General features: G+C 36.8%; 1 protein-coding gene across 1 annotated transcript in view; it reads right to left on the bottom strand.

Annotated features, from left to right (window-relative positions):
- Positions 1 to 5472: 5472 nt before the first annotated feature.
- The window catches only part of STYX (serine/threonine/tyrosine interacting protein), a gene marked incomplete at both ends in the record, with an annotated part of 32285 nt that continues 11068 nt past the window's right edge, over positions 5473 to 26689 (bottom strand). The window contains 8 exons of the mRNA XM_080708300.1: positions 5473 to 5546; positions 8024 to 8117; positions 14881 to 14953; positions 17363 to 17413; positions 17496 to 17535; positions 17916 to 17952; positions 18798 to 18858; positions 23071 to 23168. Of these exons, the coding sequence (XP_080564426.1) occupies positions 5473 to 5546; positions 8024 to 8117; positions 14881 to 14953; positions 17363 to 17413; positions 17496 to 17535; positions 17916 to 17952; positions 18798 to 18858; positions 23071 to 23168 (528 nt within the window). The remainder of the gene's footprint in view (positions 5547 to 8023; positions 8118 to 14880; positions 14954 to 17362; positions 17414 to 17495; positions 17536 to 17915; positions 17953 to 18797; positions 18859 to 23070; positions 23169 to 26689) is intronic.

The raw sequence follows: 26689 nt of genomic DNA, 5'->3' as shown, positions 1-26689 counted from the left end.
ATCCTTGAAACAGATGGAAATTTTCCTATTTAATGTGATTCTAATGGTATTTGTTTTGGTCGTTGTCCTGTTGATTTTATTTAATTATTTTTAAAGTCAAATGAGATACTTTATTAATGGTTCTATTATTTTGCATTCCATGTTACATTAAACTTGTTTGTATGAACAGTCTGTTGCAATCCTGTATGCTTTTCTTGAGTCTTTTATTGAACAATTTTTAGGTTAAAGTTTGTGACATCTTAGTTTTGTGTCCTCTTAGTAAGGACCACCTATTTTTCATCTGTGTGACTCATACCACCTCAACTGGAGTTTGGATTTCCCTCAGTCAGCTCAACTGGCTTTCTAAAACAACTGCCTTTACCAGAACAGTGTGCAATACTCACCTGCTGACATTTATACAGATGAACTAATAATCTGTCTAGTAAAGCAAAGTTAGTTCTGTCTTTTTAGGGGTACTAAAATCGACAGTAGCTTTCTTAGGTAAATTCTGGTATTAAAGATCCATGTTAAGTAATCCTAGAAAAGAGGCAAAATCTAATGCTTCATTACATTTCTTACCACTCACTGAACTATTCCTTTTTTTTCGACAGTACTGGGGATGGAACCCAGTGACAGTATCTCCAAGCTACACCTTCAGCCCTATTTTTTTATTCTTTATTTTGAAACAGGGTCTCACTGAGTTGCAAAGAGCCTAAGTAGCTGAGGCTGTCCTTGAACCGTGATTCTCTGTCTTGGCCTCCCAAATGCTAGGATTACAAGTGTGCACCACCACGCCCAGCTCTCAATGAACTATTTTAAGTAAATTATCTAACAATGGCGTTTTAATAAACTGAATTTTGTGTATTTGTATATATCAATTCTAAAATGTTCTGTAACATCTCTCAGATCTGGATGCATTTTATGATCCAATGGCATGCATACTGTACTTTTTTTTTATATAGTACTGGGGATCCTGGAAGCCCTTCTACCTCCGGGCTACACTCCCAGACCTATTTTTTATACTTTTTTATTTGGAAACAGGGTCTCTTAAGCCAGCACGGCTGGCTTCGAACCTGTGCGATCCTCCTGTCTCCGCCTCCCAAGCGCGGGGATTCCAAGCATGCGCCACCACGCTCGGCTGGCAGGCGTACTTTAGTCAGCAATATTTTCTTTTAGTGGAACCTAAAATAGTGGCAGTTTCTATGGGATCTTAGTTTTGTTTTTGGCGTTACTGGGGATGGAAACTGAGGGGCATTCGACCTCTGAGCTACACCCCCAGCCCTATTTTTTATTTTGAAACAGGGTCTCACTGAGTTGCAAACAGTCTCACTTAGTAGTGGCTGAGGCTGTCCGAACTGTGATCCTCCTGTCTCAGCCTCCCAAATGCTGGGATTACAAGCGTGTGCCACCACGCCCAGCAGGATCTTAGAGTTGATTAAGTAGTGTGTAGGTAGGCTGAGGGTTTAAAGGTATTATAAAAGCAACTCTTTTTTTAAATGGGTTAGAAGTGGTTTTATGTCTGATATACCCTTTCCTTCAGATAGGAGTTCTCTCACATAGGAGCTCTCTCACTCTAAATTCCAAATTGGCTCAAATAATCCTTAAAAATTACTTTAGTGTACATTTGTGTGAACATAGGATGGTGGTACGTGCCTGGTACGTGCCTATACTACCAGTACTTGAGAGGCGGGAAAAAGAGGATACTCTAAAGGATCAAGGATAGCCTCTAAAACATAGTGAGACCCTGTTTCAGAATAACTACAATAGGAGGGCTAGGCTATAGCTCAGAGGTAGAACACCCCAAGGTTCAATTCCCAGTACAGTGTACACACACACTCACACACTTTTATCTTATATATACATACATGCTATACCCCCCAAACCTATTTTATTTTTTATTTTGAAACAGGATCTCCCTAAGTTGCAGAGGGCCTCACTAAATTGCTGAGGCTGGCCTCAAGCCTGTGGTACTCCCGTCTCAGCCTCCCAAGTACTGCGATTACAGGTGTGTACCACCATGCCTGGATCATTTATCTGTTTTGTTTTAATCTGTGGGAGTAAAACAGGTTACTTTTACCCAGAAAATAAGTAAAGAAGTTCTGAGACATAAGCAGTATGAATAAGCTTTCAATCTTTTTGAGGTATAATGGCACAACAGCTTTAATACAACCACGAATCTTCACAAAATAATTTTAATACTTTGTGCCTGGGCTAGCAGCATCTTGCACTGTGACATTCCTATACATACATAAGCATTTTATCCAAGTACAAATGTTAAAAGCAGAGTAATGTAAGCGATTGCCTATACAAAGGTAAATAGACACTGTAATGTTATTTTTTTTTCTTGAATCATTTTTGCTGCATAGTAAATTGCAATTACATGTCAGTATGTTACTGATCTATAGAATACACTTTTGAACTGTGAGGTATGGCAGCTCCCTATGAGAGAGAGCTAATGTGTAAACCTGAATATTTTGAGTGACTAAATAGCTGCCATGGATGGGAAAGACAAAGAAAATCCAGCATTCAAAAAACTTAGAAACTTAATTCTCAGCTATCTATCTCCTATCATTTTCTTATTGTTGAACAGACAAAGATAAAGTAAATATTGAAGTGAAGCTATGTTTGTTATGGGGTTATGGTTTAAACCAATTACTAAAAGAAAAATCCGCCAGGTAACTGCTCATTTACTTTACATCAAGCTGAGATCCCAATATATACATCTCAACTTTATAATTCAAGATTGCAGTTAAATATATCTAATTTACTTGAATTATGGTAATAAGACAATTAGGAACCTTATATTTTCTTAAGAAGGACATGCTTAACTTTTTCTGACATCACCTCTAAGCACAAAATCCCCCCAAAATGAGTATTCTCCAAAAGTTAAGTGGTTGAGAGCTGGTAGCAGAAACCATCATGGTTTAACATTTCTACGACAGAGTAGAGAAATTAAAAGTAATTACTATGTTTAAATATCAAGTAAATAATTAACATGAACCAATTAACTGAAATTAGAATACTGCCATTCCAATTTGAATATTTTCAACATTTGTTTCATACTTTGAAAATGGGCGTTAATGCAGTTTATAGTTTGGTGTGATTTTCCTAATTCTGTGCCCAGATTACATATTTAATGTAAAAATTGGGTGGTCACTCACACATTATTTAAATACTCTAGAAAATAAATCATGATTGGTTAAATGTATCATAGTTAACTGTCACAAAATATTGCTACATATGAAAAGCACAGAAATGGAACAAAATAATGAGTTACCAAAAGAACTGGTTGAACATTAAATGGGATAAGATTTTTAAAAAGCTGTAATGCTTTCAATATTCTCATATGAAAGAAAAACAAACCTCTGTTTTTGTTCACATTAATATACTCAAGATGATGGCAGTCCTGTTTTCTAGTATTTGAGAGTCTTTACAGTGCTGGGCAGGCACTTTAGTGACAACATAGAAATGACACTGGTTAGAAAAAGTGGAAAATTACTGGTTACAAATTAGTAACCAGTAGATTAAATCTGGTCAATAACCAAATCTGTATTTTTAGCCACACTACCACAGTGGATTCGTAGTTTTACAAACTAACAGAATAAGGGAAAGAAAAAAAATCAATTGCCTCACTTTTAAAACCAAACCTAAATTTACTGTTATGAAGATTACTTTAAGCAGAATTTTTGCTAGATGAAGAATGTAAAGAGTATAATTAGATTCCAGGAGAGATCTTTGCTGTCCTGTTTAACAGTGGTCTATACACAGAAAGCTGTGGTAGCTGGCTGTACAACCAATGCAATCTTGACTCCACATACACCAAATAACCTAAGTCACAGAACACAGTACTGGGCCACAATGGACTGACAGGTGCCACTGACAGGAAAGGATGGGAAACCAGAAGAGGAATACCACAGGAGTAATTTTAATTAATTTTCACTCTCCCACTGTGCTGGATAAAAGCTTTTCCTGTATTATTACATCATAGGGAGGAGAGCAAAAGCAAGTAACTTGGTCTAAGTTACCTTGCATGTCGCCTCTTGGTTAGAAGGGAATATGCAGGTATTCCCATCAGTAAAGCACCTCAAGAGAGGACTGAATACAAAGGAGTTTGTTTGTGCTACCCTAACATCAACTATAAAAAGTTCAAAACTTCCCTCACATCAAACTTAAAAATAGCAAAAATGTTTTTCTTAAAACAACTTTTGTACATATAAATTAAAACACAAAGAACTAAAAATCCTTAAAGTGACTTTGCAAATTATGGGGAAAACTTGGAAGAATTCAATGTAAAGAACTAACTAAATAGCTTACTTAAAATAAAGCTACCCACAATCACCTTCCCCAATAAATGCATCTCCAAAGAAAAGATTCTGTGTGAGCTGGACAACCTCACAGAATCATTACGACAACATAAAATGAAGGAGTAAATAGTTCATATTCCATATAATTTAGTAATGTTTCTTCAAGCCTCATCACCATTTACTATAAAGATTCAAAAACAAAAGAAATCACAGAAAAATGTTAAGAACTCTTCAGTGTTCTACATACTAATTGAGAGGTCTTGAGGGGTTTTTTTTTCAATAATGCAAGGCACTTTTGGGGGGTTTCATTTAGAGAAAAAATGCTACATTGGTTTATTATATTTTACTTAGAAGTTGTGGACAAAGACAAAAAGGGCTAGACAACTCTGAAAAGAACAAATACAATATTTGGCTTAAAAAAAAAAGCACAATGGAAAGTTACTTGAAATCCAACACTATCCCTGTTTTTGAGCATCTGGTACTATAAAGCAAAGAATATTTGCTTTTTTCCCTACAGAATAAACAAATTAGGAAGGTAATAAGAAAAGAAGCATTAACTGGATTATTAAAGTATGGATAATTGTTGGTTAACGTCATGATTTAAAGATTTTTAACATGGGATCAAGAAGTTAAAAAAATAAAATAGTAATTAAGTTGCTGAATTTTAATAAAAAATGTGGCAGATTCCTGCATTTTAATGTTTCTGTAAGAGGTGCCATCATAAAATTGAAATGTAAAATTATTTTAAAAATGTAATATATAGAACATAAAATGAATTTTTAGCAAACCTTAGGAAATTCTTTTGTTATAAATTACCCAAAATTTATAAACAAATCCCCCTTAACTTGCATTTTGTCTAAAGTAATAACTTTATATCATACAAATAAATTTCAAGTATGAAAAGTGCATTATTGCAATAATACCTCTTTGCAAGTCCAAATTTCTTGGTTTATAAACTGTAAAGTGTTTTTTGTTTAAAATAAAAAGAGTAAAACCATCAGTGCCATCTATTGCAGAAGTTCAACATCTTCTTAAAACGTTGCTCAACAAGTTGTGGAGAGACATGTCTGGAAGCAACATACAACTGAAAAGAAACTACTTCTGTTTTTACCATTTTACATTATTATTATCGCTAGTATTTTCTCCTTTTCAAACAAAAATCCACACCCTCCGTAATGTTCCTCTTGAGTCAGCCATTCTGTGCAGTGGCCACTTGCATGTTTCCAAAATCGTCCTCCTCTTCATGTGTTCTCTTCAAGCTGCCTAAGTTATTGAGTGAACATAACAAAAAATGGGAACTTAAGTAAATGCATGCTAGAATATTACAGCCAGTAAAAATTGTTTTTATCAAGTAATATATACTATAAATTCATGACTGAATTTATAGCATACTAAGTTCTTTTGTTGTAAATTGACCAAATAACTTATCTTCATGACAGAATGTATTTTCCCTCCTGAGAATTAGGTCTTGCATATAATACACATTAATTTTGAAATAGGGTCTCCCTAAGTTGCTAGGGGTCTTGCTATAAATTGCTGAGGTTACTTGTGACCCTAGGGTCCTCCAGTCCCAGTCCAAGTACTGGGATTACAGGCATGCACCACCACGCCCAGTTAGATTTTTAAGCAGTATGAAAATAGAACTATTTTTGTGCATGTGGTATTGTAGACTGAACCTAGGGGCATTCTCTGAGCAACACCCCCTGACCTAGTGAGACCCCATTTCAAAATAAAATAGGGCTGGGGGTATAGCTGGAAGTTAGAATGTCCCTAGACATCTGTACCCAGAAACACAGAGACATACACACAAGATTAATAAACTAAGTTATAAATTATAACATCAAGCCGGGTACAGTATCATGAACCTGCAATCCTTGCTACTTGTGAGAAGGAAGGAGCCCAAGTTCAAGGCCAGCCTGGGAAACTTAACAAGACCCTGTCTCAAAGTTTAAAAAAGGCTGGGGATGTAGCTCAGTGACAGAAAGTAGCCGGATTCAATCCCCCTACCAAGATCCCTAAAACAATACTAAAGAATGGTTTAAGATGGAAGAAAACATTCTAGCCATAAATCTAAACAAATTCTGTGATTGAGTTTCAGATGAACTCCAAATGATGAGGGCTTGGTAGAAGTACATTATTAAGCTGAACTGTTTTCAAGCATAGGGAGAGTGAGTATGATCCATTTTAGGTGAAAAGAAAAAGACATACATAGGAAACCCATCCTTAGTTCAGTTTCCTGGAGCACAGATGTAAAGAGGAACAATGCAAAACACAAATGTAAAAATCAGAAGGCCCTCTACTACTTAAGGAAATCTCTATCTACTTACATAGCAATGAAGTCAGTGAAAGCTTTGGCAAAAGAAAAATACAATTACAAATATCTTTGTAAAAATAAGCCTGATTACAATGTATAGAATGGTCCAAACAGGAAGACAATAAGGACCTGAGCTAGAAGTTTTTAAAATACTGAAGAAACAGACCCTACCAGATTTAGAGAAAGTGACTAGATAGAGAGGTGGTAAAGGAAAGAAAAGAATCAAAGATAACTAGGAAACTGGGCCTAAGGAAACAATATATACCCTATCATGTCAGGCAGTGCAACACAGTGGCAAGACTTCTGAACTTATGGATCCATTGCCTGTGCTCAAGACCCAAGTCAATATTAACTAGGATGTAACCAGCTCATCCTTCTTTACAAAGCTTTTAATTCAAATAAAACTCAAACCATATGGCAGAAAAAAATGTAACTAAGTAAATGATGTGTGTGGCCTGGTGTCATGACATACACTTGTAATCCCAGTACTTGGGAGGCTCAGACAGAAGGATCACAGTTTTGCAGCCCTCTGCAACTTAACAAGACCTTGTTTCAAAATAAAGAATGATAAATAGGGCTGAGAGTACAGCTCAGAATAGAATGTCCCTGGGTTCAATCCCTAGTACTGAAAAAAATCAAATCAAATATAAATGCAATAAGTACACGTGTGGGTTAAAAACAAAAGATAAGGCCAGCAAGGTGCTGGAAAAAAGATTTTGAGAACATATTTGAATTGTTATCTTTGAAAAATGGGAGGGTTTGGGTATTTATAAAATATGGAAGGATGGAAGAAGACATCAAAATACTGATCACAAAAAAAATGTGGCTCACATTAGCTACCCTATTGAACTTGAAAAGCATGCTTTTATTTATTAACTTATTTTTTAATAAGATTACCTACATCAGGTTTCCTCTTCGTATTTTACTCTTTATGATAGTTGCTGAGGCTGGCCTCAAACCAATGATTCTTCTTAGCCTCTGAAGTACTGGGATTCCAGGCATGTACCACCACACCTGGCTCTATTATTTTATTTTGAAACAAGAGTCTCAAAAAGCTGCTGAGGCTGGCCTTGAATCCGCAATCCTCCTGTCTCTCTCTCTCTCATACACCGGGATTACAGGTGTGTGCAACTGCGCCTAGCTTGTATGCTTCTTTTATACCTTTTTTCACCCCCCCCCCCCAGTACTGAGGCTTGAACCTAGAGGCATTCTACCTCCAAGTTATACCCAATCCAACTTTCTCATTTGGAAATGGTCTAAGTTACAAAAGGCCTAAGTTGCTGAGGCTGGCTTCACACCCGTAATCCTCTTGCCTCAATCTCCCAAGTACTGGGATTACAAGTGTACATCACCATGCCCGGCTTCTTCCATACCTTTTTACCATTATATTTCTCCCCAACTTTCTCCAAAAAGAAAAAATCCTTACCTGTTGTACCAGAATGAACAGATAAAGACCTTTCTATCTGGAGTGGCGACATCATCTGTATTGTTAATTTTGCTAGGTAGATGGCTTCATATTCCTAAAAAAGAGTTTAATTAACTAGGGTATATATATTTATATCCTTGGATACCAAAAACTGATTGTGTATATTACTGGTATTCTTAGTCTACGATGAAAAGGCCAGTAATCATATTGCTGATAAATTCCTTATCTCATACTTGGCACCTACTAATAACTATAAATCAAGTTGTGCTAATAGTTTGAAGTGTCAGTCAGTATGTGTCTTCTGTCACTAAGGCATAAGCTATAATGATCTCCAATTCCATCTGCCAAAAACAACAACAAATTGGCAATTTCATTAAATGGTTCTAAGAATAAAATGAAGTAAAATTCAACAAAATAAATGTCATGCTGTTGTAAAACATTTTGAAAAATCATAAATAAGTAGTTTAATATGTTCCAGTATATATTCTTTCTAAATAAAAACAATAGTTCTCTTCTTTAAAGATGGAAGAATAAAGGCATTTCTGTTACTCTCCCCTTTCTGAAACAAAGAAAACATTTGATGAAACTAGGCAACATTACTAACCCTGAATAGAAGAATGAAAAGGACCAATTACTATAAGGATCAGGACATTGGTTACCTTCAAAAAGGGAAGAGAGTTGTGCTTGACAAGGAGAACGCACTTAGAGGGCATTAGGGATTGTGGCAAATAATCTTGACCTTGATGATGGCCACATGGATGTTTATCATCTTTTTATGCATTTTCTGTATGTGTTCTGTATATTTACAATATTTCTTTAAAAAATGGAACCAACTAAGGTAGGCACAGAAGACGTCAACTTTCCTGAACTATCTTAGGCAGAGTAAGTCCAATTCATAGTTTTCCAAAAATGGTGAGAGACTTTAGATCCGATAAGCCTTTGAGTAGTATGACCAAGTCAGGAAGTATGAGTGGTCTGGTCACAGGCAGCATACTAAGGAAAATGTGAATACCCACACCTCCCATTTTTAAAAGAAATAGGCTACAAATATAAATGAGGTGGAGGAGAAATCACCCGAGGCACTTTGGCAAGCACAACCACTTTAGACTTCCCAACTTCCAGAACTGGGAGAAATAAAAGTATCTAAGCCACCAAAACCATATTTTGTTATGGTATCCCAAGAGAAGATAATGGCATTTCTGAAAACAGTTCAAAGAAAATAGAATCTATAAAGGAGAATAGACCATACCAAACAATTCTGGAAAAATATCAATTGTTCCCTTTCTCCTGGATTATTCTATCCAGCTACTATTTCATTTCTGTTTTCCCTTTCAGGACTGTCTGTTTCTGTTGCTCTCATTGCTCTCTTCTCTACCTCTGAGCTACACCCTCACCCCTATTTTTTATTCTTTATTTTGAAACAGGGTCTGAGTTAGTTGCAAAGGGCTTCGTTACGTAGCTGAGGCTGTCCGTGAACCCAGATCCTCCTGTCTCAACTTCCCAAATGTTAGGATTACAAGCGTGCGCCACCACGCCTGGCTCATCAAATAGCCTTTACCTGACATCTCACAACACACCAGACTATCCTGATTTTCTTCGTACTCGGCTAGCCATTCCTTATCCATCTCCTATACTATCTCATCTCCCCAGCCTCTGCATCTAATAGTGCTCTAAGGTTGTCTTTGAAATTCTTTTTTATTCTTAATTCTCCAATGATCTTACCATCTCTAGTGATCAGTCTCAGAGCTTTTCAGTAACATCTATATACTGGCAATTGCTACATATGACTCTCTCTTGAACTCAAATACATTTAACTACTTATTTCCGGACAGCCCTCTCAAGCTGAACATAATTAAAATCAAATGGGCAGGGCCTGGTGGCACACACTTGTAATCCCCGTGCTTAGGAGGCAGAGACAGGAGGATCCCACAGGTTAGAAGCCAGCCTCTCTGGCTCAAAAGACCCTGTTTCCAAATAAAAGTATAAAAATAGGTCTGGGAGTGTAGCCTGGAGGTAGAAGGGTTTCCAGGAACCCCAGTACTACCAAAAATAAATAAATAAATAAATAAATAAATAAATAAATAAATAAAATAAAATCAAACTGGGGGTGGGAGGGCTGGCTCTGAAACACAGCACTTTACAGTACCTTGAGTGGCCATGGGTTCAGCTCCCAACACACATCCACACCCACAAAAATCAATTCTTGATATTTACCTCTTCAAATTACTTCATGTGGTTTCCTTCATATCAGTAAGGAACAATTCATGCTCAGTTCTGTAAAAGGCTTAGGTTCATCTTTAATTCCTCCCTTTCAGAATCTGTATCTAACCCAGCAGCATGTCCTATCAGGTACTTTCAAATAAACCCAGATTGTGATCTCTTCTCACTTTGGTTCAAATCAGTATTCTCTCCTGACAGTATTATGGCAATAGTTTCCTAACTGATCTACATGCTTCTATTCTTGCCCTCACCCCTGTCTAGTTTACATTCAACACAGTAGCCAGAATGATCCTGTTATGAAAAGTCATTTTCCCCCCAAGCAATCAAAAGGAAAAGTCATTCCTGAACTTAAAAAAAAGGATCAAGGACTTTATTTATAATTGCTCTTAAAGGCCTATACATGCAGCCCCTTGCCTCTCAGAGCTCATTCCTAACTAACCCCCCCTCCTTTGCTTACTGTTCCAGCTACACTGATCTCAGTGTTCCTTAAGAGGACTATGTATGCTTCCACCTCAACACACAAGCACTTATTGTGCCACCTAGCATGCTTTCCCTAAAATATGCACATGATTTCTTCAGGTCTTTGCTCCACTGTTGTTGAGAGCCATCTTAGAATCACTGAGATTAACATCTTGAACCCACCCAAGCTGTATACATAATATTGGCTGGGTGGGATTTGTCTGCAAGCAGGAAAATTCAAAGGAACCTGATATAATCAAGAGTGTGGTCTTTGATGGCTTCTCCACCCAGCAATGTTTAACCTCTCCTTCCTCTAAGCTTGTCACATGTCTGCCTCACTGATTTTACTTATGATAACCTGTGACAATTGCTAACTTCAGTGTTTGGTTAACTTTTACGATGCCTTGTTTAAAATTTCAATAAAAGCAACACTGGCTGTAGGATATTCACAAGAATTCTCCATTAACTCCTCCCTAACTTCTCCACAGAGTATTACAAATAATAACTTTCTCCAAACTATTTTATGTGACTCCACATCATTTTCAAGGGAGAAGACAACTTTTCCATAGCTAACAGCATCAGCTCGAGTCTGATATACCATTTTCTCAGTAAGTGAGGCGTTTCTTAATCACCCTGTGTCAGCCTTACTTTGAGGGGGACTCATTACCAATGACCCACCATATTTTACTTTATTGTTTGAATTCCCTGCTAGAATAAATTCCATGTGGTCAGATTTCTGTTTTTGTGACAGGTGCCCAAAATGGTACCAAGTTAATATTTCAAATACAGCGTAGGATCCAGGTGCCGTGGCATGTGTCCATAACCCTAGCTACTCAGAAGACTGAAGCAGGAGGATTCCTTTGGCCCAGGCGTTTAAGGTCAGCCTAGGCAGCCTAGAGGGGCCTCCTCTCACAAAACAAACCAACTAAATAGCAAGGAGCATGGAAGACAAACTGGAGAAAAATCAAAGGAAAAATGTGAACACAGTTGAAAATAATTAAAGACTAAAGGGAACCCACATAAACTCCATCCTAGCGGTTGACCAGCGAGTGAAACAACAACAAAATAGCCAAATACAAGACAGGCATGGAGGCGCAAGCTTTAAGCCCAATGCTTGGGAGGCTGAGACAGGAGGATTGCAGGTTCAAGGACAGCCTCAGCAACTTAGTGAGAATATTTCAAAATAAAAAATAAAACAGGGCTGGAGATGAAGCTTAGAGGTAGAATGTTCCTTGGTTCACTCCCCAATTTAAAAAAAAAGCCAAATATATAATAGAAGGAAACTTTCTTAAAATTAAGGATTAAATCTAAAAGAAGCAAGGGTACACTACCATTAAGAAAAAGCATACAACTATCAACAAGTTGCCTTTTTTTTTTGGGGGGGGGGGAGTGCTGGGGATTAAACCCAAGGCCTTATGTATAGTAGGTAAGAACCCTACTACTAATTACATCCTACTTCTCATATACATGTGATAAAGCTTCTTAAATTCATGATCTACATAATGTTATGTCTCAAGTCATCTAAAAGAATTTTTTGTTTGTTTGTTTGGGTTTTTTTGGTGGTACTGGGAGTGAAACTCAGAGGCTTTCTACCTCCGGGCTATACTCCCAGACCTTTTTTACATTTTATTTGGAAACAGGGTCTCACTAAGTTGCTGAGAGCCTCACTAAGTAGCTGAGGCTGGCTTTGAACCCGCGCGATCCTCCTGTCTCAGCCTCCCAAGCGCGGTAAGGATTACAAGCATGCGCCACCACGCCCGGCTTAAAAGAATATTTTTAAAAATAGTCTTTCAGATTTCTCTAGAAAAATATTCTAGAGACTATGTCAGGTCTATGCACAAAAACAAAAGAAAAATGTATTAAAACTTTTGTTTTCTAGCCAACTATAACTCAAACATAAGAGTAATATAAAAAACCTTCCAAATGCATGGTCCTACTTATTAATTAATTTACTTATTTAGTAGTACTGAGAATTGAACCCAGAGGCATTGTATTTTCAAGCTACACCCCCAGCAAGATTTTATTTCTTATTTGGAAACAGGGTCTCCTTAGATTGATGAGAGTCTCACTACTTGCTGAGGCTGCCCTCAAACCTGCGATCCTCCTGTCTCAGCCTCCCAAGTACTGGGATTACGAATGGGTGCCACCACGCCTAGCTATGCATGGTCTTAAGAAATACAGTTTCTATGAACTTTTGGTGGATACAGTGCTTAAAGACAAACCCGAGGTGTTGTACAGAATTAATGATGAACTAGAGAATATGATTACAAAAGTGAATGAAAATATTCTAATCTGTAACTATATTTTAAGATATAGAAAAGGTATGATTATGAACTACAAAGGAGGTATTATATGTAGATGATGTCCATTGTCAATACTACTTAAAGCTAGGCTTGTAATCCCAGTACCCAGGAAACTGAGACAGGAGGATCATGGGTTCAGACTGCCTCAGCTACTTAGTGAGGCCCCCTACAACTTAATAAGACCCTGTTTCAAAAAAAAAAAGAATTAAAAATAGGGTTGGAAGTGTAGCTGAGAGGAAGAATGCCCCTGGGTTCAAACCATCTCCAGTACCACACACACAACCTAACGAGACCCTATTTTAAATTTAAAATAAAATAGGGTTGGGGTTGTTGCTTGGAGGTAGAATGCCCCTGGGTTCAACACCCAATACCAAACAAACAAAAACAAGAAAATAAGGCAACAAAATAAAAACAATAACTCTCAAACTATAGCAAAATATTTAAAAATGCATTTAAGATATAAAGTATGATATAATATAAAGTGAACAATAAGTTTATCATTTTTAGTAAATAAAAATGGGATAAATGTACCTATTAGAGAAGATACTGATACCAGTTCAAACACTAATATTCAATCATTGGGTCATATTCAGAAAATGTATCTAAAACAAAATTAATTAAAAAGGCTAAAAAAATGGAATGAGAAAACTCACAAGGCAAATGCAAGCAAATACATTAAGTTAGGTTAATTTCATGGGAAAATGTTTTTTTTTGTGTGTGTGGGGGGTGAGTCCTGGGGGGTAGAAACCAGGGGCTTTTTAACCTCTGGGCTCTACTCCCAGGGACCTATGTTATACTTTATTTGGAAATAGGGTTTCACTAAGTTGCTGAGAGCCTCACTAAGTAGCTGAGGCTGGCTTCAAACCTGAGCGATCCTCCTGCCTCAGCCTCCCAAGCACTGGGATTACAAATGTGAGCCACCACACCTGGCAAGGGAAAATATCTGAAAGAAAATTATAGGGCCAGGTGTGGTGGTGCACACCAGTAATCCCAATATTTGGGAGACCAAGAGAAAGAGCGAGGTTCCAGGCTAGTCTGAGAAATTTAAGGAGACAGGTTTCAACTTAAAAAAAATAAATAAATAAATAAAAGAGGGTTGGGGGTATAGCTCAGAGGTAGAAGGCCCTTGGTTTCAATCCCTAGAACCACCACCATCACCACCCCACCAAACAAAAACAACAAACAAACAGGAATGTCAAATTAGTGGGCTAACAGTAAATTTTCTTAAACATAAAACAGCTCCTAAAAACATGTGAGGAAAAGACCTATAACCTAATACAAGTGTTGAATACCAAAAATCAGTTCACAGAGACACAAATACTTTGAAACAAGTTCTCATGCTAAATTGCTGAGGCTGTCTTTGAACCTGTGATCTTTCTATTTTAGCCTCCCAAGTACTAGAATTACAGGCATGTGTTATCATGCTAGTGTATTTTACCTTAAATTTAACAATGTGCCTTTAACTCCTTTTCCTTGGTAACAGCAACTTAAAAAAAAAAAACTTAAAGAGATGCATATTTGAATAATAAATTAGATTATGGAAATTTTAACTATTTAAAATTAATTTTTACGCCTAAATAACATAGACAAAAGACTGTAACTATCCAAGCCAGGCGTGGTGGTGCACACTTGTAATCCCAGCATTTGGGAGGATGAGACAAGAGGATCATGGTTCACGAACAATCTCATATACTTAGTGAGGCCCTCCGCAACTTAGTGAGACCCTGTTTCAAAATAAAGAATAAAAATAGAGATGGGGGTATAGCTCGCAGGTCAAATGCCTCTGGGTTCCATCCCCAGACCCGAAATAAATAAATAAATAAATAGTGACTATCCTACATTTTGACTGTGTGAAAGAGGAGAGAAGTTAGTTACCTGAAGTTGATGGACAAATCCAGCATTTGGATTAATACAAAATCTTCTTTCTTGAACATAAGCAAAAGCATCTCTGAAAATAGAAAATTAAATCAATAGTATTGACTCATAAATTAATCTTAAGTTTTCCAGAACTTCTCTAAAATAGGAACTTAACCTAAAAAAGAGAATCATAATTATACAACCTAACACACTAGAGTAGTGAGTCACACTGGTAAAATGAGTATTATATTTGTTTTGGAGGAGTATTATGAAGATGGGAGATAAGTGTAAAGCACTTGGTTCATTTGAAACAGCTGTCACACATAAAGAACATGCTCAAAATATTACCAAAGCTTAAATGAGAAGTTAACTCCCACGTTTTGGTGTGAAGCCTAAATGAAATAAAAGTGCCTAGAATAGTATTAGGTACAATGAAATCAGTGGAAGTTATTTTCATTTATACTATTACTGACAAAATTCTAAACAGAGATGCAAAGTACATTAACACATATAAATCTTTTAATTAAAGCTTTTTAATTAAAGTATTTGAATTCAAATAATAATCTTTAAGAATACTTTAGAGCTAGGCATAGTGGGACACGCTTGTAATGCCAGCACTTGGGAGGCTGAGACAGGAGGATCGCACAGCTTCAAAGCCAGCCTCAGCAACTTAGTGAGACCCTGTTTCCAAATAAAATATAAAATAGGTCTGGGAGTATAGCCTGGAGGTAGAAAACCTCTGGGTTCCACCCCCAGTACCACCAAAAAAATAAATAAAAATAAAAAAAAGAATACTTTCTCCTGACATGGTGGCACATGCTTGTAATCCCAGTACACTGGAGGCTGAGACAGGACGATAGCAGGTTCTCGGCCAGCCTCAGCTACTTACAGAAGCCCTCCGCAACCTAGTAAGATCCTGTTTGAAAATAAAAATAAAAAATGACTGAATGTGTATCTCAGAGGGAGAATGTCCCTGGATTCAATCCCCTGTACTGCCCCCCACACACACACACAAAGGATACTTGATACTTTTAAGCAAATCTTTCTATTTGCCAGTGAAACAGATGTGCTAAGATGAAAAGATTACTAACTTGCAGGAGACAAAAAGGCAATACTGTTCGTTTGTTGTGGGTTAAGAATGTTAGGAGACACTGCCTTTTTAAAAATTCTATGTACTATATGCAGAATGAATAATTTTTTGGTACTGGGGATTGATATCAGAGGCATTCTACCTCTGAGCTACACACCAAGCCCTATTTTTTATTCTTTATTTTGAAACAGGGTCTCACTGAGTTGCAAAGGGCCTCACTAAGTAGCTGAGGCTCTTCTTGAACCAAGATGTCTCAGCCTCCCAAATGCTGTGATTATAAGCATGTGCCACCACGATCGGCTTCCTATTTTTATTTTGAAACAAGGTCTTTCTAGGTTGATCAGAGTCTCACTACTTCCTAAGACTGGCATGCGCCATTATGCAGAGTTGAAATACATAGCTTTTGATAAGAAAGACTTCCTTGAATTCTGGATGGATGCTACAAACAATTTCCAGTTTTCCATGTGACTACTAATAGAAAATATAATTAGCCTTTTTTTTATTTTTTTAATGGAACTGGGGACAGAACCCCAGGGGCATTCTACCTCTGGACCTAGCCTACTTTTTCTTTATTTTGTAATAGGGTCGGTCTCATTAGCAGAAGCTGGCCACAAAACTGATTCTCCTGTTTCAGCCTCCAAAGTACTGGGATTATATAAGCATGCCCCATCATATATAAATTAATACCTGTGTACAAGTTTTGTTGCTTTTTGTTTTGGTACTAGAGATTGAACTCAGAGGGCTTCTACCTCCCAGCTAAACCCTCAGCCCTTTTTGTTATTTTTATTTTGAAATAGGGTCTTGCTAAATTACTGAGATTAGCCTTGAACCTGAGATCCTCTTGTTTCAGCCTCCCAAGTACTGAGAGTACAGGTGTGTGTTACCATCTTGGCCAAGGATTTTTAAAGTGAGACTAACCAATTCACTAGTGGTAAGTAAGCACTTTTCTATGAGTTATTCATTCTGTTACCTTTACTTCCTAAAAGAACAACACTAGCTTCATAAACCACTTCAGCTTCATAAACCAGCCTCATAAAAATATTAGCCTAAGCAAACCTATACAAGATAGGTAACATAGGATAAGAGATTCCCTATGGGATATTAACTTCAAATTCATCTGTATTAAGCTTTATTCTAATGAGAATTTAAGTTGTGGCTAAGCTGGGCATGGTGGTGCCCGTTTGTAATCCCTGTGCTTGGGAGGCTGAGACAGGAGGATCACACAGGTTCAGAGCCAGCCTCAGCTACTTACTGAGGCTCTCAGCAACTTGGTGAGACCCTGTTTCCAAATAAAATAGGTCTGGGAGTGTAGCCTAGAGGTAGAAAGCCCCTGGGTTCCACCCATAGTACTACCAAAAAAAAAGAAAAAAAATTGTGGCTAGATTTTAGATTTTAGTATACTTTCCTTACCTGTACTTCATTCCAAATGTTTCCATAATGTATGCAATAACAAAGGCAGCACTGAAGACAGGGAAAAAAAATTTTTTTAGAAAACACAACTTATTAACTAAATGTTAAAGAAAGATTATCCCTAACTTCATACCTTCTGGAGATCCCTGCATTTCCATGGACAAGAACTTTTCCTAAAAAATATGGAATGGTAATTTCATTTATGTCAGCAGCTAAAGTATATTGAAATCACATAGCAAACCAGTCTTCTTAAACATTTTATGTTATGTATATTTCACTTGAATATTTATTAACTATTGTATCTTAACTGTATAGAAATTACAACAGACTTTTAAGAAAATTTAAGTTCAGAGAATTTGAAAATAGTTATAAATGGAATTTTTAAAAGCCTATGCAATGAAACAAGCAGTTAGAAAAATAAAAATTAGAAAGTAGTCGATTATATATAACTAAAACTTCCATATCTTAAATTTAAAATAAATTTAAAATACCAAGTAAAATTTTACTATAACAATATATAAATAAACATTAGTCAAAATAAAAGAAATGTTACCTCCAGTTTGTAAGCTCCCATCAATAAATTCTTTAGTCTGAAGATAAAAGACAATGTGTTATAATAAAACATGTAGATTAATATAAGCATAAAATATAGTGAAACAAAATTAAATCTGCTTTCTGCTATTATCAAATAAATTTTTAATAATTTCTAAAATGCTGCAAATACAACTATTACAAGATTTTTTTTTTTGTCTTTTGCATGTGTGTGTACTAGGGATTGAACCCAGAGCATCCTACCTCAGAGCTATACCCCCTAGACTTTTTTATGTTTTGCTTTGAAACTGTCTCACTAGGTTGCTGAGGCTATCCTCAAACCTGGGATCCAGTCTCAGCCTCCCAAGTACTGGGATTAAAAGTATGTGCCACCACACACAGGAAACTATTACAAGTATAGAAATTATATTGGAGCTAAAATTTAATTTGAAGAAGTTTCTGCAAATAATTCATTTCCTTTAAAAAAATAATCGATACAACTTTTAGTCTTAAAATAAAAGCGTAAAGTTTTAGGAACACAATTAAGAGGGCACATTATAAAGAAATTTTTTTGGTGGTACTGGGGATTGAACCCAGGGCCTTACATGTCCTAAACAAGCATTCTATTACTGATATACACCCTCAGGCTATAAATATATTTCAAGCCGGGCGTGGTGGTACATACTTGTAATCCCAGTGCTTGGGAGGCTGAGACAGGAGGATCAAACAGGTTCAAAGCCAGCCTCAGCTACTTAGTGAGACCCTGTTTCCAAATAAAGTATAAAATAGGTCTGGGAGTGTAGCACAGAGGTAAAAAAGCCCCTGCGTTCCACCCCCAGTACCACAAAATAAATAAATAAATTAATTAATTAATTTCTATTAATATTAAAATTTTAATACCTACCATAGGAAAAAAACGTATTATATTTTCAACTGGATTATCTGCAATATCCAAGACTAAATACCTGAAAATAGATATTTTATAATAAGCACACTTTCAGATAAAACTATTAAGAAAATTAACTTTGAATACTTCATGGAAATCACGAAAACAATGCAAAATTTTTAAAGCTTATTTCCAAGAATTGAGTCACAGATTTTATGCTGCTTTAGATCATAGCACTTAAAGCCTTAAATAACATGTTAATATTTCTATGATACTTAAGTATATAAATTTCACTTGGTCAAAAAAGAAACATTACAAACAGTAAAGAAACTTTCCTCAGACCAGAGTGGACCTATGAGGACAAAAACATGCCCGTGATCCTAATTCTTATTCTTCTATTTCTATCAACTTCATTAAGAGCACGAGATTGTTCTCTAAGTGGCCCTGTAACCTCTCCACATAAAACTGCAGAAGACATATTAGAGGAATCCCAATGCCTAAAATTCTGACAATGACTATATCCTAAAGTAACTGGGCAGACCTAACTATAGATGCCATTTTGAATATCAACAACTATTAGTACAACTATCAATCTACAGAAGCCAATTTTGACAAATCTACTGAAAAATTATTCTTCCAGAACCCAGAATACTTAAAACAGAATTCTATATAAATTAGAAATACGTTAGTATGACCTTTTTTTTTGTGTGTGTGGTACTGGGGATGGAACCCAGGGGCCTTCTACCTCCTGGCTACAGTATCAGACCTATTTTTATGTTGTATTTGGAAAAAGGGTCTTACTAGATTGCTCTGAGCCTCACTAAGTAGCTGAGGCTGGCTTCAAACCTTTCGATTCTCCTGTCTCAGCCTCCCAAGTACTGGGATTACAAGCGTGAGCCACCACCCCCAGCTATAGTATGACATTTTAATATAACATTCTTATTTTCTTTAATAAAAATGCATAAATTTGTATACATACAAGTTACATTTAATAGAGAAAGATTTTTTAAGAAATACACCAAATGCTAATGGAAGTATTTTTTTCTAGAAGTGAAATTATGGATGATTTTGGAAAAGCTATTGTTAACATTAACATTCTGTAGTTTTCAATGTACAAAGAAAAAATAATTTCTTTCACAATAAAAAAAAATTCTAGCTAGGCGTGGTGGTGCACACTTGTAATCCCCGCGCTTGGGAGGTGGAGACAGGAGGATTGTGCTGGTCACGTATGTACACATACGCAAACACACACATACACAGTACATTAGACATATACATATATATATTTTATATATATGTATATATACAAAATATATATATACAAATATATATACAAAATATATATATTTTGGGGGGAGTACTGGGTACTGGACCCAAGGGCATTCTATCTCTGAGTTATAGTAACCCTTTTCATTTTTTATTATATATATAAAATATATATATGTATATATATAAAAATATATATACAAAATATATATATTTTTTGGGGGAGTACTGGGTACTGGACCCAGGGGCATTCTATCTCTGAGTTATAGTAACCCTTTTCATTTTTTATTTAGAAACACGGTCTTTAAAATCTTTTTTTTTTTAATTTTTTTTTTTTAGATGCTGAGACTGGCCCTGCAATCCAATCTCAGCCTCCCAAGTACCAGGATTACAGGCATGTGCCATCATACCCCACATACTGTATCTATTTTTAAAACATATCCCAGTTTAAGAATATATGCCTGGTTCTGCACCTAGCTATTTCCCAAACCAACACACGTAACACATAATTTCTTTCTGTTTGATGGTTACACTGTTTTCTATTTAACACTGTATTTTATTATTTTATTTTATTTTTTTTATTTTTTTGGCGGGTCTGGGGATGAAATCCAGGGACATTCGACCTCTGAGCTACACCCTCTGCCCTATTTTTTATTCTTTATTTTGAAACAGGGTCTCACTGAGTTGAGGATTGCGTGAACTGCAATCCTCCAGTCTCAAGCCTTCCAAATGCTCGGATTACAAGCGTGCACCACCACGCCTGGCAACACTGTATTTTAGAGTGTCTTGTGTTTGTAAATATTTATAAGTTTTACTCATTATTATAAAGATAAAACAGAACATTAAACTTTTTTTTTTTTTTTGGTGGTACTGGGGTTCCTGGAAGCCCTTCTATCTCCGGGCTACACTCCCAGACCTATTTTTACTTGGAAACAGGGTCTCCTAAGCCAGCGCGCGCGGCTAGCTTCGAACCTGCACGATCCTCCTGTCTCTGCCTCCCAAACGCGGGGATTACAAGCGTGCGCCACCACGCCCGGCTGAACATTAAACTTTTAACAGACACTTTCCTATCTACAGATTAATGTCTAAAAAGATGCTCCTAGGAACATGCTCTAGTAGCTGCCTCCCAGGAGAGAGGTGAGAGGACTTATGTGCCCTTTCCCCTTTGTATCATGTAATATACTTTTTTTTTTTTGAGGTACCAGAGATGGAACCCAGGGGGGCATTTTACCTCCATGTGACACCCCCAGCCCTATTTTTTATTATTTATTTTGAAACAGAGTCTCACTGAGTTCCAAAAGGCCTAAGTAACTGAGGCTGGCCACGAACCACAATCCTACTGTCTCAGCCTCCAAATGCTGGGATTACAAGCATGCGTCACCATGCCCGGCTTGTAATATAGTTCTTATTTACAACTTATGTAACACACTTCCCTTTGTATCATATGTAATATAGTCCTTATTTTCAAAATAAATATTAAGAATAATTAGATATTCAGCTGTATTTATTAGAAGACAGAGAAAGCCAAATTAATACTAGACGAGACACTATTTTTAACCTACCAGACTAGAAAAAAATTTAAAGTGTTGAAATTCTGCTTTGGTATAACTATGTTAGAGAAATACCAAGGTTAGTGTCACTCTCATGTACCTGATAATGGGGATATAAATTAATAGAACTAACTAGAGGACAATATGCAACATCTATCAAATTTAAATTGCTAGTTATGCCTGGTGGCCCACACTTGTAATCCCAATCCTTGGGAGGATGAAACAGAAGGATCACAGGTTGGCTGCCAGCCTCAGCAACCTTGTGAGGCCCTCACAACTTACTTGAGACCCTGCTGCAAAATAAAAAAGTACTTGGGATGTAATTCGGGGGTAGAATGCCCCTGAGTTTAATCCTCAGTACAACAACAACAAAAATTAAATTGCTTTGCTGTGTGCATGTATGTCGCTATGTCACTATCACTATAAACTTCATTATGATATGAGACTATAATGCACCAAACATTTAAACTGTTCATGTTCTCTGTGTGTGTAGTACTGGGGTGGAACCCAGAGGCTTCCTACCTCCGGGCTATATTCCCAGACCTATTTTATATATTTTTTTTGTAAACTGGGTCTCACTAAGTTGCTGAGAGCCTCACTAAGTAGCTGAGGCTGGCTTTAAACCTATGCGACCCTCCTGTCTCAGCCTCCCAAGCACAGGGATTACAAGCACATGTCACTACGCCCGGCACATTCATATTCTTAAATATAACAATTCTACAAATTTATTCTATCAGTATATTCACATATGAATTAAATGACATGTATAGCATTATATGCTATTATGTATGAACATCTAGAAGCAATTTCAGTGTCAAATATTTAGGGACTAAATAAGTTTAGTATAGCTATACAGTGATGCTGTACATACTAAGAGAAAAGTCTGCAAAAGAAATTAAATTTTAAAAAACTATAAAAAGCAAAGTTTATAGCAATATGTTTATATATGTAAAATATAATTCTGAAGGAATACTTAATAGAGAATAACAGATGTCTCTAAAGAGAAGAACTGAGTATACAGGAGATAAGATTAGGCAAACCTACTTTCAGTATATATTCTTTCAAACCTTTAGTATTCACATCATGAACATGATTTATTTATTTATTATTATTATTTTTTTTTGGCGGGTCTGGGGATGGAACCCAGGGGCATTTGACCTCTGAGCTATACCCCCTGCCCTATTTTTTATTCTTTATTTTGAAACCGGGTCTCACTGAGTTGCAGAGGGCCTCACTAAGTAACTGAGGCTGTCCGTGAACCGCGATCCTCCAGGGCTCAGCCTCCCAAATGCCGGGATTACAAGTGTAGTGCCACCACACCCGGCTGTGATTTAGAATTTTAAATAAATTTTCTTTTTTAAATCATATACTGTATGGTCTATCTTTACAAAATAATAAAACAAACTTGAATTTAAAATTACATTATATGTTTGCAACAATTAACATTTTTTATAAATCATACCAATAATTCTTACCTAAATAATTGTTGAAAGTTTGGTTTAATAAAGTTTGCTTCAATATTTTGTCGTATACAAATTATATGGGTTATTCCATGTTTCTGTAGTATAGGTAGCTGCAAAAAAAAAATTGAAGACAGGGAAAAGAAACAGTTTAAAATTTTAAAAAATCATCTTACATGGCCAGGCATGGTGGCGCACACTTGTAATCCCCACGCTTGGGAGGCTGAGACAGGAGGATCGCACAGGTTTGAAGCCAGCCTCAGCTACTTAGTAAGGTTCTCAGCAACTTAGTGAGACCCTGTTTCCAAATAAATTATAAAATGGGTCTGGGAATATAGCCCGCAGGTAGAAAGCCTCTTGGTTCCACCCCCAGTACTACCAAAAAAAAAAAAAAAAAAATCATCTAACACTGATGCTTGAGTATACACAGGACCACATCTGAGCTTTAAGTACAAAGGCTTAAAGCCAATTTTTATATAATAATTTACCTGAAATGATCAGCAAAATACTTCAATGACTCAAGATAAAATAATTAAATGTCCTCAAAGGCTAACATTGACATTTCACAACGATAATTCTATAAGTTAATGGGAATATAAAGACAATTTACTTGAAAACACTATTAAATAGTGATTCAAAGCAAGAGGTTAGTGTCACAAAAGCCCAAGTTAGAAATCTCATGTCTGGTAATGTCCTACGTAGGTTCTGTGGCCCAGTTTTTGTCATGTGAGAATGGGGAAAATACTACCCATTAACTGAGGCTGTGAATACTATATAAAATGAGAATGCATGACATAAGTTCAATATTTGTCCACTAAACAAGTAAATAATGAATTTCCTGAAAAATTAAACTTATAATTCTATGTATTTAACTCCCATTTTTTGTTTTGATTTTGTTTTTGGGGTTTGTTTGGTGGTACTGGGGGTGGAACCCAGGGACTTTTCTACCTCCGGGCTATATTCCCAGACCTATTTTATACTTTATTTGGAAACAGGTCTCACTAAGTTGCTGAGAGCCTCATTAAGTAACTGAGGCTGGCTTCAAACCTGTGTGATCCTCCTGTCGCAGCCTCCCAAGCGCTGGGATTACAAGCATGTACCTCCCATTTTTTGCATTAGTTCATAAAAATGTAAGTGCTAATAGTTTATGAGAAAAGTCAAAGAATAGCTGGGCGTGGTGGGGCACGCTTGTAATCCCAGCCTCCATAACTATGAGAAAAAATCTGCTGTAGCCATGCAGTCTGTTTTGCTGGAGCAGCCCAAAATGACTAAGATAATATACTTTTACAAAGTTTTAACTGCAAATTTTTGCAGTAAATATTTTCATGTCAGCAGAGATTACATTTTAAGTAAGCATCTTTATATTTCCTGAGTAGATCCTGAGGTAAGGGAAGGGAGGTAAGTGTTTGGTAGAATTAATAATTAACTAATGCTCAATATTTATGTCAACCTCCAAAATGAATTCAACATTCATTCCTTCATTTACACATTTACACTATTTTTCTCTTATTTTTGGTAGTACTGGGGATTGAACTGAAGGCCTCATGTTTGCTAAACAAGCTTAGCCTACAACCAACCCACATACCCAGCCCACTCATGTATACTTGATGATTTAAGACAGAATCTTCACATCTACTTTATTAATGTGAGAAACTACAATTGGACATGTAAAAGCCTGATTTAATAAGATTTGAAGGCATATTAGAATATTATTAAAGCAAACCTTCTCAAAATGGAACTCTAATGCAATAGCAAAGTATTTGGACGTTTTGATAGATTTGTTTACATAAGGCAAACTATGACATTAGCTTATAACAACAACAAAAAAGAATTTCACAAAAAGAAATAGTTTACCAGTTACCAAAAGCCTAAATGTTTCTCTTAAATTCTGTCTGCATGTAATAAGAAATAAACCTAAGTAAGTGAATCTTCAAAAGGTTTATTCCCTTAAGTTTCTTTATCTCCATTATTATTTTTTTGTTGAAAGGTATTAGCCGGGCGTGGTGGCACACACTTGTAATCCTAGCATTTGGGAGGTTGAGACTGGAGGATCGTGGTTCAAAGACAGCCTCAGCTACTTAGTGATGCCCTTTGCAACTCAGTGAGACCTGGTTTCAGAATAAAGAATAAAATATAGGGCAAGGGGTGTAGCTCGGAGGTCGAATGCCCCTGGATTCCATCCCCTTAACTGGAAAAAAGTAAATAATAAAAAATAAAAAGACAAAAAAAAAAAAATAGGGCTGGGGATGTAGCTCAGAGGTACAATGCCCCTGGGTTCCATTCCCGGTACCATAAAAAAAAAAAAGAAGACAACTTTCTTTGTGAATAAGAGCAAAGCAGCCCTTAGAGAAAAATAATTCTTAATTTAAAGCCATTCTACAAACATCTTTCCAAGTCAGAACTGTAATGGAGAAATAATATGGAAAAGGCAAAATTTTGATTTCAGGTATGCAAAGGGTACGGGCAGATAGGCAGTTAGCATTACATGATGCCTTTGAAAAATCAGGCCTTAAGCAGGGCATGGTGGCACACGCTTGTAATCCCCGCGCTTGGGAGGCTGAGACAGGAGGATCGCACGGGTTCGAAGCCAGCCTCAGCTACTTAGTGAAGCTCTCAGCAACTTAGTGAGACCCTATTTCCAAATAAAATATAAAAAAAAGGTCTGGAAGTATAGCCCGGAGGTAGAAAGCCTCTGGGTTCCACCCCCAGTATCACACACACACACACACACACACACACACACACACACACACACACACACACACAATCAGGCCTTAAATTACAAGTACCTGATAGTACTATTAAATTTAGCTCCTTGCCGGGTATGATGGCGCATACCTATAATCCCTGCGTTTGGGAGGCTGAGACAGAAGGATCACACAGGTTCGAAGCCAGCCTCAGAAACTTAATGAGGCTCTCAGCAACTTAGTGATACCCTGTTTCCAAGTAATATATAAAATAGATCTGGGAGTATAGCCCAGAGGTAGAAAGCCCCCGGGTTCCACCCCCAGTACCACAAAAAATAAAATAAAATAAATTTAGCTCCTTAGTATTACTTTTATGCCAGTTTTTGTGTGTGTTGTACTGGGGATGGAACCCAGGGGCATTCTACCTCCAAGCTATACCAACAGCCTTATTTTTTATTCTTTATTTTGAAACAGGGTCTCAGTGAGGGGCAAAGGGCCTCACTAAGTAGCTGAGGTTGTCCACAAACCACCATCCTCCTGTCGGTCGTTCCCAAATGCTGGGATTATAAGCGTGCCACCACCATGCCCAACATATGTCAGGGTTTTTTTGTTTTTTGGGTTTTTTTTTTTTTTTTTTGGTGGTACTGGGGTTCCTGGAAACCTTCTACCTCCGGGGTATACTCCCAGACCTATTTTTTAATATTTTTATTTGGAAACAGGGTCTCTTAAGTTAGTGCAGCTGGCTTCGAACCTGTGCAATCCTCCCGTCTCCGCCTCCCAAGCACGAGATTATAAGCGTGTGCCACCACGCCCGGCTTATGTCAGTTTTTTAAACTGCATGTTTCTACTGTTTGCTACAGGGTTTTAAAGTTCTGGGTAAAGGCCACTAGCTGTATTAGAAGAAACACAATCATTATTTATTCAGTATTGCTGCTTTTCAATTCCCC

The sequence above is a fragment of the Muscardinus avellanarius genome (assembly GCF_963383645.1).
Source record: "Muscardinus avellanarius genome assembly, chromosome: 12".
NCBI lineage: Eukaryota > Metazoa > Chordata > Mammalia > Rodentia > Gliridae > Muscardinus > Muscardinus avellanarius.
Note: the sequence above shows the minus strand (reverse complement) of the source record. Positions and strands in the feature narration are given on the sequence as shown.